This window comes from Rhinichthys klamathensis, unplaced genomic scaffold (genome assembly GCF_029890125.1).
Source record: "Rhinichthys klamathensis goyatoka isolate OS25496 unplaced genomic scaffold, OSU_Roscu_1.1 h1tg000064l_1, whole genome shotgun sequence".
NCBI classification, from domain to species: domain Eukaryota; kingdom Metazoa; phylum Chordata; class Actinopteri; order Cypriniformes; family Leuciscidae; genus Rhinichthys; species Rhinichthys klamathensis.
In genome coordinates, this window is record NW_026606607.1 from 600116 (window position 1) to 611919 (window position 11804).

The window sequence follows — 11804 nt, forward strand, 5'->3', positions numbered from 1 at the left end:
ATTTATTACAACTAAAATAAGTTAGTCAAAAGTATGAATATTTTGTCTTTTATTTTACCTGCTCTTGTAAAAAAGTACACTTGGCGTGCTTTTATGGAAATAAAACTTTTAAAATCTCCATAAGTGCAAGAATGTAATGTTTTCAGACTTGGTTGCATGTTTGCAATTAAATAAAACTGTATTCTAGTTTAATTGTATATTAAATGCAGTTAGCTGAAATGGTCATTAGTTTGACCCAAGCACATGTTTAGATGTAATTTCATAATTACTTGTATTGTCTTTGATATATGGTTAGTGTACTACTGAATTTACTAGGTATTTATTGTCAACTAAAATATACTTAATTTCTAAAATATATATGTAATTAAGTTGCAATTTAAAGATATAATAATTTTATTTAATATTGAATAACATATGGCAGATCAAATTATAATGATGTACTATATGTTAGTCAACACATCAAAATGAGTCTACTTCTTTAAAGCACAACAAAAAAGATTATTAAAACTATGTACTTTGCAATAATGTCAAACTAAATGTGTTACTTTAAAGTTCACTTTTTAAAGGGATAAGTTAAACTGTTGAGTTTTACCGTTTTTGAATCCATTCAGCCGATCTCCGGTTCTGGCGGTACCACTTTTAGCATAGCTTAGCATACATCATTGAAGTGGACAAGACCATTAGCATTTCTAAAAAAAAAAATGACCAAAGAGTTTCGATATTTTTCCTATTTAAAACTTGACTCTTCTGTAGTTACATCGTGCACTAAGACCGATGGAAAATGTAAAGTTGCGATTTTCTAGACTGATATGGCTAGGAACTATACACTCTTATTCCTGCGTAATAATCAAGAAACTTTACTGCCATACCATGAGAGCAGCAGGCGTAATGATATGACGCAGCGCCTGAAAATAGTTCCGTTGTGTTGACGGAAGGTAGCCTATTTTCAGGCGCTGCGTCATATCATTACGCCTGCTGCTCTCATGGTATGGCAGTAAAGTTTATTGATTATTAAGGCCATTGCACACTGAGTCCGAAATTTTCGTATGCGTTTTTTCGTATTCAAGATTCGGTGGCTCTGAATTGTCAAAACATCATTCAAAAACCATTTAAACTGCTTGCTACGGAAAACGCAGAAAATCTAACCCGATTCGATTTTTTTTATGACGGACGAAAGTTTCGGAGGCAGTGTGCAAGCGTGATTGACATAACGTGAGGTCGTATTTATTTTTTAACGTGCGAAAATTTCGGATGCGAATTTCGGACTCAGTGTGCAATGGCCTTTACGCAGGAATGAGAGTATAGTTCCTAGCCATATCAGCCTAGAAAATCGCAACTTTACATTTTCCGTCGGTCTTAGTGCACGATGTAACTACAGAAGAGTCAAGTTTTAAATAGGAAAAATATCGAAACTCTTTGGTCATTTTTTTTTTTTTAGAAATGCTAATGGTCTTGTCCACTTCAATGATGTAAGCTAAGCTATGCTAAAAGTGGTACCGCCAGAACCGGAGATCGGCTTAATGGATTCAAAAACGGTAAAACTCAAAAGTTTAACTCTGGGGGAGTTGTAAAATGAGCCTATTTCCAAAAAAAGTGGAGTATCCCTTTAAAAGCGGTCTCTCCTGCCAGCCGGAGAGCTATGAAAGCCACCAGAGGGCTCTCCTCCCTAGTCCTTTTCCATTTCCATAAACCTTTGCCTGGACTCATTATAGTGTGATTACATCCACCTGTGTTTCATTGGCTTGTTAATGTATAAGCCCTCTGGTGGCCATCATAGGCACTAATATAAGGCATGGTATGTACACTTAAGTGGTTTGTTATAATTCATTCAATGTTCTATTATCTGCAAGCAGACCTACAGTTTTATTTATTTTTTTTGCATTATACTTTCAAGATTTTAAGTATTTACAAGTACACATTCAATACAAATAAGCACACCTTTTCACAAGGGTACATGACAAGTTAAAAAAGTTACAATTGCTTTTATATGATTTTTCCCTTGCAAACTAATCTGGTTGTGCTATTTTGCCCTAATGCAACTTCCACTCTCAAAGCTCCCTGGAACAAAGCTTTAAACAGTATTCTATCAAAAATACTACGGTCTTAAACGGCATGATTTCACTGAATCCACTCTTCATTGTAGGCTTTAAAGATCAACATGGAGAAAATCATCCTACAAATTCCTCTGATATTGCTGGTGCTGCATATACAAGGAGGAGAGTTCGCTAAAAATCCAGTTTGTTCATCCATTGCCGAAGCTCCACAGCCGGAAGTCGTGGAGTTCAACAACACAATCTATGCCACTTGTGAAGTAACTCCCAGCCCAAATTTGCCACCTTTCCAGCCAAAGATCTTTGGGCAAATCCTCTTCAAGCAGCTCTTCCCCAATGGAGTTTTAGAAGTGAAAATCAACCTCCGTGGTTTGCCTGCCATCGATCATCAAGAGCGTGCCATTGACATCCATCGGTATGGAGACCTCAGTCAAGGCACCATCACTGTTGGTCCTCATTACAATCCAAAGGGTGTTGACCACCCTCATCATCCTGGAGACCTGGGCAACTTTGCTTCTGAGCGAGGAGTTATAAGGCAGTTCCTGAATCTCCCAGAGGCCAAGCTCTTCGGGGCTCATTCCATTCTGGGACGTGCGGTGGTGGTTCATGAGGAGGATGATCTGGGAATGGGGTCAGAGGAGGAGAGTAAACAGAGTGGAAATTCTGGACGGATAATTGCTTTCGGTGTGATTGGTATTACTTCTCCAAGTCTGTGGCAGAAGACTGAACTGTTCCCCAGGAAAAGCTGTGGAGGAGGTTACTGAGAGTTGGATATGGTGGAAAAGCATATGCAAATAGAATAATCATGATTTTCCTTGTGTATTCTTTGCATATGTCCTACATTAAAGTGATACTTGATACCCTGAAATTGTATCTCTAGAGTTATTGCCATAAACACTTCCAATGCTTTTAAAAGGTTTCCTGGCATCCAGCAATTCATGTTTTTGTTTTGGTCTTTTCAGAGACTTTTTGGCCAAAGCTTCCAATAGTAAATAGTTCTGCTCTTAAAAGGATAGTTCACCCCAAAAATGAAAATTCTGTCAGTAATTACTCACCCTCATGTTGTTCCAACCCCAAGAATACTTTTTGTCCGCAAAAAAACAAACAAAAATAAGGACTTAATTCAACTGTTTATTTCCTTCTCTGTGGGCCTCGAGTTAGTTCACGTAGTGAAACTGCGCAGCGCTTCTGGGTTGTACATCACACACATGACCAGCGTTGGCCAATAGTGAGCCTAAGTGTGACGTACAACACAGAAGCGTCGGCAGTTATTCTACGTGAACTAACTCGAGGCCCACAGAGAAGGGAATGAAGTCGTTATTTTTTTTTTTTTTTTTTTAGCGTAAAAAATATTCACGTCACTTGATAAACTTAAGATTGAGCCACTGTAGTCACTTGGACTATTTTAACGATGTCTAACTTTTCTGAGCCGGCAAGTTTCGATCCCTTAGAAGCCTATGGAGGAGAGAGCCAGCTCTCAGATTTAATCAAATATCTTAATTTGTGTTCTGAAGATGAACTAAAGTCTTATGGGGTTGGAACAACATGAGGGTGAGTAATTACAGACAGAATTTTCTTTTCTTTTTTTATATTTTTATTTGACCGGGACAATGGACAGTACGAAACTGTCCCATAATTAGCTACAAAGCTAAATTTCATGTGCAGTCCCTGCAGGAAAGTACCAAACCACATTACACTAAAATCTCCCCACAAATGGAGAATATACGACATTGTCCATCACTTAACAATATAAAAGCAATCTTAATACCAAATATACCTCAATATACATCCTACAAAACATCACACAATGTTACACAATCAATCCCCCAAGATTGTAGCCTGGGAAAACCCAGACAACTTCCGGCAAATTTAGATTTGCTCTGCAAGTGGGGCTGCGTTCCAGTCCACTTTTAGACACGCACTTGTGAACTTCCCTAAGCACTTCCCCTTGGGGGAATCCCTGCCGCCATTTTGAAGTGCGTACCACTTCATGAAGTGGACAAGGGAAGTTTATATGGACAGACACTTGTTCCCTCGATTTTGTCTACTTCATATGTACACTTCAGGCAGCTCCATATACCACAATGCAACGCAATTGTGACATCACCGCAGATCTCGTCTAATCACCACCACCACAAACAACTCTGATATATTAATTATATATATATATTTAATTTAAAAAAAACCAAACACACCTATATACATTTGGATGCTGCATTAAACAAATTCTTAAAGGAAAAAAAAATGTAAATAATAAATCAACTCCATGGCTGATTCCAAGTGATCAAGGGCTTAGGACGTTCCAATTCAGCCAATTGCAGTTTCCGCCAGTAGTTGGCACTCGTGCAACGTAAGCAATGACGTACATCCGAGTGAACAAGACGGAGAGAAGTTAGCAAGTGAAGGGCATGACAATTTTGGACTGGAACGCAGCCTTAGTCTGGCAAAGAGCTCATTCAAGCCCATTTCTAATCCGTCGAAAATCGCGGCACCAATCAGAAACGTTGGGGCGGGCTTTACACGATGACGACAGCACAGCGATGGAACTAGGGGTGGGATGGTTATAGTTGAACACCGTCATTAGAACTCTATAACCGGCAAAACCATGTTATTAAAATATTTTTTTCACAAACATTTTTTATCATAGAGAATGTTTAAATACTCATATCAGCTTACGAGGGAAACGGAGGCGGAGTTAGTGGTGCTTCGGAGGCTGCTACTGCTAGAGATGATTCGGGAGAGGTCTGTGCCCCTTTACCGATCAGAGCGTGCGCTGACACGGAAAGCCTTGTTTATACTTGACATGTCCGCACGAGTGCGAAGGTGCGCTTGGCAAAAATGACGCGTTCGGTGCGCGAGACCGGCAAGACCCCATTTCGCTTGGCTGTGTGCACGGCTATTTTTGTAACAGCGCGCGTGGCACTGCGTCCGAGCATGAACGACTTCAAGCCGAATCTGCCCGAGCAGATTTAATAATTTGGATGTTTTATTTATATTATATATAATATAAACGCAAACAATTATTTTTTGCAATTATAATTACGCAGATGATAACTACGCAATTATAATTACGCAGATGACATGGCGGTCCCCGTCGCTGAGTTGGGCTCGGCACGAGCCACAGGAAGGCATCTTGAAAAAGACGCTAGCTCTTTTAGGAGTTTTTGAGAGAAGTGTGAGTTGCGACGGTGAACAAACACTCAGCAGAGTAAAGGATATAGGCGGCGGAAAGCGTAGCAGGTACGGCGGCTGAAGGCGGCGAGGTGAAGGCCAGCGACTTCAGGCTCAAGTGCTCGTCCCGCTGAAGGCTTGCGTCGACGGCGCGGCTTCTCACTCTGGATCCAGCGATGCGCGAGCTTCGCTGAAGAGATGAAAATCAGTTTTGTATCAGCCTATCGACCTGCTTTTATAGGGCGACGCCACGCCCTTTCCGCTCTCGATAGGCTGGTGCTTTTGCCGCAGGGCAGCCAATAGGCGCGCGAGCTGCCTCGCCTATGTCTGCATGCTGCCGCAAAGCATTTTACATTAATTAAAAATTAAGGATAATTTTTGGCTTCAATATCTCGTGGAAAAGAGGTTTTCCCCCATAGCGTAAGATATTACGCAGTACGAGAGATACTCTCGTAAGAGAACTTATAATTTAGAATAAGTTCTCATGTCAGAGGGTTTTCTACCTTTAACCATTAGAGTATCCTCCCTTGAGGTGTGGCTACGCCCACCAGTGTCATATTACATCAACCAAAGCTCTTTTATCATTTAGAGAAATAGTGTCTGTTTAATTAAAGACCATTGTCATGCTGCAAGGATTTATTTGCATTCTTTGATTTTTTCCTCACTTCTCTTATTGTATTACTTCGTGATCACAATCAGGAAAATCTACTCTTAGACGTTTGTATACTTTATATAAACGTGTTCTAAAAGTATTTGACAAGAAACATAATAGTTATCATTGTCTTGTGATCCAAAAGCACAATTTTTTTACTTTTGACAATTTTATTGTTTCACAACTGTTGTTTAATGTACAAAATTGTTAATGATCTTGCACCCCCACCCTTAAAAGTATTTTTTTTTCTTTGCGTAGAGAAAGTAAGACAAACAAAAGCTTCATCAAGAGGTGACTGTGCACATTTTAGAGTAACTGAGTTTGGTCGATCTGCTTTTTCTGTAAGAGCTATTAACAACTGGAATAATTGACCAATTAATATTAGACAGTGTAATACTTTTGCACAGTTCAAGCTGCATTTGAAAATGTGGTGTTGTGGCAAAAATTCATCTCAAACAAACATCACTGCGTAAGAGACACTCAGAGTCAAATTATATAAAATAGAAGTATTTATTCTTGCAAGAATAGGAGCAGTCTAATACACAGTTGTTACCCTGTGCAGAAGAGTGACACACCCCCAGACAGACTGAACTAGCTTTTATCTTAGTTTCAAGGCCTTCTTCCCCCCAGAGCCTTCCTCCCAGTAGTTTTCCATAGACGTCACTAGTTGGCCCACTAAGCTCCCCTGCACCAAATGGCCTTCTGACATCTAGGTCAGAGGTCCTTGTTCGTCTGTTCTCTGGAGTGTCTCCCACTTCTGCCTCCCCAGGTACATAAACAGAATCTTCTCTCACTACAAGTGAGAGACACACATGTGACATTCTTTGAATCATCTATATTTAACTAAAGATCAATGAATATCATTAAAATTGCCACCACAACTCCTCACTTTTTATCATTCTGATTACCCATAATCACAATAATAAACAATAAGACAAATTTTAAGTCATATCATCACACTACTCTTCATCTCTGATTTTTGCATAAATGATCACTCTCCTTGAACCTGTGAAGAAAAGTTTAGAATGAAGAAGCATAAGGCTGTTTTTGTGGGGGAAAGGCCCCGTAATATTTTAGCAAGCAAGTAAACATTTTTACTGGGCCGGGCTAAACGAGAAATCTCTGTTCCTGCGCTCCTGTAAACAGACCCTCAGTCACACCAGTAAGGAAAAAAGGTAGTTATAACATAGTAAGGAAACAAACAGATAAAAGTATAATAAAAATCACTCAGTTCCAAACCCTATCTTTGTACGCCATCTCGTAACACGGATGACCGCTGCTTGTAACCTTCTTTAAATCTTTTGCCCTTAATCTTTCTCAGAAAATTAAACAAATAGAAGAAAAACAAACAGAACATACATTTAACACATATCTCACTGTAGCTCCCGCTACCTGTATCGTCACATAATTTTGTTCATCCTTGGGATAGACTGTCATTTCCACCAATTGAACAGACAGCATGTTTCACCTGTCACTGTAATCATATTCACCCATGAATAACAAAATTATTAGAATAACAATCCCAACTCCTATTAAGCCTTTTCCATTAATCTACGCCCATCTCCATATTTCACCTCGGTTTTCCTAACCATATTTTGTTCACTTCTAATTCAATTTAGTAAGCTCTATTTAATGCCATATTTAACAAAATCTAACCAGAGAAGTCTTATAATTTTATCCATTCTTCTAACCAATGCAGTTGTTCAATATTAACTCTAATATTTCCATTACAGACACAATCAATATATTTTCTACATTTACAATCAAATCAATACCTAGTTTGATTCAATCAAACAAAATCATCACAAAAACAGATTCTTCTGTTAAACTTAAACCATCAGTTGTGTTGATCATCTCGTTCGCCCCACGGACGTTCCGTTTCTTTTACCTCTAACTTTTAATTCAAACATGCTGTGGTTCTACTTAATAAGCTTCAACAATTATCCCTATAATTTACATTAATTAATAGATCTTCTCTTCCCAAAAACATTTTCCTTAAATATTTCCTAATGAATAAGTAACCAATCAAATCTTTTGATCTACTGTATATCAATACTAAGCCCTATTTTGATTTAATCAAATAAAATCCTCAAAATAATCACAAAACCACATTCTTAAACCATTAGTTGGTTCACATCCTCCTCCAGGCGTGTTGATCATCTCGTTCGCCCCATGGACTATGGGATGGTTGTGGCCTGTTGGTGTAGGTGAGAGGCTTGGACCCAGGTGTCACACTCTCCAACCATTTTCTGATCCTTATAAGGTTTTCCCTTATATCACGACCGCACCCCCACTGGAGTGAACTGTCACCTGTGAATGGAGACCTTAAGTATTTTGTTAGTGACCGCTTGTCTAGCAGCTCGTCCCCTTTGGTGTGACCTGTGGAATCAACAACCTGAAACATATTATCACCGGATAATTTCTTGCTCACTTAATAGCACTCGGGGTCCTTTTACCCTGAAAAACACTCAACCCACTTTGCTCATGTCCACACAATATTTATACATTTGGAACAGAATTAGTTCTGTTTGATCCAATCCATCCTGACATTCTGTAAAAGGAAAATTTTAAGTTATGCGCTGCGCAGGTGTAGCACCTTTCTGCCACACTAATAACCCAGGCCAGGACAGTTAGCCAAATTCATTCATAACCATCATTTTATTGGGCACATTTTGCCCTGTCTCCCAATCCTGCATGCTCTCTGTAAAGAGAAACAAATTTCGAGGTTATTGTCAGATAGTAAAGTACGTAGTTTCTTTTGTCTACTGTTCTCCCGTGTCCTTCGATGCCCTGGCGTTTCCTGTTGAAACAATCTTTGTTATTGGTGTGTGCACACTCACAGACATCAATTTTGTTAGGCAGAAAAAATGGCTTCTTTCAGGGCTTTTATCAAATTACCCCTAGTGTTCTCCCAACATTTATTCAGCAACTGTGAACCCCTTAATAAACCATATTTGGCAATTGTTATACCATCTCCCTCTTGATGCACGACACAACTCGAGCATCAATTTAACATAACATTTAACATAGTGTTTTTTATAAAGTTTGCCATCAACACTAACCCAAACGTTGTCCTTCAGACAAATTCCCTCCAGACATCTTTCTCTGCCTCTGAAACAAAAATATTACATTCTTCACTTAAAGCCACAATCTCATCTTCTTATCGAAGTATTTGAAAGGCAACGGCCCTCAGTCTCACATCGTATTCTGCTTTTCAGGCCTGTTGTTCGGTCTCTTCAAGTCAGTCATCTACAAACATTTCCAAAGTCATCAATTTTCCCTATCAGGTCAGGTCGTGCTGTGCAGACTTGGTCAATGTCAGTCAATCATTTCTCCCCCTTTGTTCACAATAATCATAAATGTGAGGGGCTCTCTTGAGTCAATCATGTTGACTTAGCCAATCTGTCACTTTGTTGTTTCCCTCAAATCTACAACATTTTCATTTATCTCAGCCCATGCCAGATGGTGATCTACAACTACACAATTCCAATTTACTTAAACTGATCTTCAAATCTACATTATGTATGACAAAAGTATTACCACCAGACAGAGCTTGATGGCCAATCAACTTAAAGCTTGTCCCATGTTCTGTATTGTCTTTTCATCACAATTATCAGCTTCTTTAAAAGTTGTCATTTGCCTTAACCCATCTGTAATGATAAACTCATTCCAGAGGTTAATGACGCAATATACACACCATTCAGGCGGAATATTAGTGCCCCAAACTAATACATACAAGACATAAAGTGCTGTCACCATCACACGCACTCATTCTAGACACACATATGTTAACTGCTCATTCTCAATGTTCACTTTTCTTTATATTATTGCTAAAAGATTTAAATTTTAAATAAGATTTTAACCTTTCCATTTTCCTGTAGATTCTATCTAATTTTACATGGTCTCTTAACCACTTTCAAAGCATGTCTTGTTCATTATTCATTTGATTTTTAGACAAGTCAGCTGGGTTGTTTTGGTTCCCTATTATTATTTTTCTTCAGCTTGCTCAGGCAGGCCGATAACAGAAAGACAGACACAGTTACCATCCCTTCCTCCGCTCAAGCAGTCTCTCTCACTATAAAAAATAATTTTTCCACCAGCCTCCTAAGGCTGTAACTTAGACAACATTTGTATTCATTACAATAACCTTTGACCATTCACCTTTGTCATCCAGACTTTCCTTAAATCAAAAGCTGTCTTCATCTTTAGCCACCACCATGTCTAACGACCTTCAAGAGTTAAAACTATGTTATAGACATATTAGTTCAAAATCAACACATAAAAAGTTTTGCTACTGTCTCCACAACAACTAATGGGAATCACTCAATGGCCTCAGCTGGCTCCTGCTCGCCCACTCCTGTTAGCCCTTTATCTATAATCTCCATCAGGGTGTTTTCCCCTGGCATATTTGCAGACGCTTGTCACAATAAAAAAAACAAGCCATACAACTAATGCGGTTTCTTCTGGCGAGTGGTATATATAGAGGAGCTTTGCTTTATTGGGGAGACATGCCGTAACTCGTCACCGCTTCATCTCCCCTTAACGGCATAAGGATGCTGCTGGCCTCACAGCTCCTGCTCAACCCTCATACCTGTCTCACATAACACACCTCCATTCAGGAGATGCCCAATGACTTTACGTGATCCACTCTGGCTTAGGTTGCCCCCTGTCTGGCCAAAGAAGGTCTTACCCGTCATCGAGATGGTCACTCGTGCCCACTGGTGACCGCTCTTTCCAATCACACAATCAGTTCTCTTCAACAGAACTCAGCTATTTTCTGGAGCTTAGGAAAGGCACGTTCAAGAGTCACCAGGGCCATTCGGATTGCCTAATAGTGTTCACACAGGGAGACAGGTCAATAACAACAGTATTTAATCACTTAAATCCATTAACTATCTTAAAAGCAGCAACCTAGCTACTTGGATTATACTCAGTGAATTTAGATCACAACCGTACATTCAGTGTACTTCATCTGTAGCCGAAGCCATCGGTCCTGAATGGTGGAGACTAAATGAGACAAAGAAGTTACTGGTCCTAAAATAAGCTAATCAAAATGTCATCTCTATCTGTATTATTATTTTAAAGACTTCTTTAAAGTCATTCAGTTTTACTTTTAAAACAAATTGCTCTCTAAATGGTTTCTTTTAACATCTCTGTGTCTATGATTCTTCAACTGAAACACTGTGCTTTACTTATCACAGATAACAGCTTTTAGCTGACTCATTGAATGAGAGAGACTCTGAGACTCTATTGGATGGTACACTGCTCTCTCATATACTTCTAACATCAAACTTTTATCTACCATCTTTTAACTCTATCCCAGCTTAAGGCATCTTTGCCAGAAATTACATACGGTTTCAAATAAACATATTATTTATATTTGTCTTTTGCCCACCTAAGGGAATTTAGACATTACAAATTTCCACTCAGATTGAGTCTCTGTCGCACTGGCAGTTTCAGGCACAGCACACATCAGATTTTAGATAAGCGAACTGTTTCATTACAGCCAATAACAAACTTATCTTTTGGAAGCAAAACATCAGCTTCTAGTTCTTTCATGGTCAACTTTTCAAGCTGTTTGTTTAATCAGATGCCTTTCAACACCCTTTTTACATTTAGCAACTGTTAATTCAGTAGCCTACTGCTTCTGCTTATTTGTTCTTACATAATGGTAATTATTCTAGTTCTCAATAACATTTCTCAATCTCAATTACCATAGCTTAATATCTGACTTCAAAGTTTTCTCTTCTAGGAGTTTATCAATCTCCAATTAGGATTCACACTAATTTTGACAAGGCTACTCTGCATCTTTTGCAGTTATTATAAATCATCTTTGAGATCTGTCTCTCTATATTACCTTTGCATCAACCTGTATTCAATTCACTTATAAAAATTACTATTATAGATCTTTTCTTCAAAAGGATTCACTT

The 11804-nt window shown here is 38.8% G+C and overlaps 1 protein-coding gene across 1 annotated transcript; it reads left to right on the top strand.

The window, feature by feature from the left end:
• Positions 1-2147: 2147 nt before the first annotated feature.
• LOC130084396 (extracellular superoxide dismutase [Cu-Zn]-like) lies at positions 2148-2825 on the top strand. The gene has a single exon (XM_056249799.1). It carries the CDS (start codon positions 2159-2161, stop codon positions 2813-2815), a length of 657 nt encoding a protein of 218 aa, XP_056105774.1. The 5' UTR covers positions 2148-2158; the 3' UTR covers positions 2816-2825.
• The last annotated feature ends 8979 nt before the right edge of the window (positions 2826-11804 follow it).

Bases quoted from the DNA above. Each gene is read 5' to 3' on its own strand.
- LOC130084396 (XM_056249799.1), top strand. From the start codon at position 2,159: ATGGAGAAAATCATCCTACAAATTCCTCTGATATTGCTGGTGCTGCAT.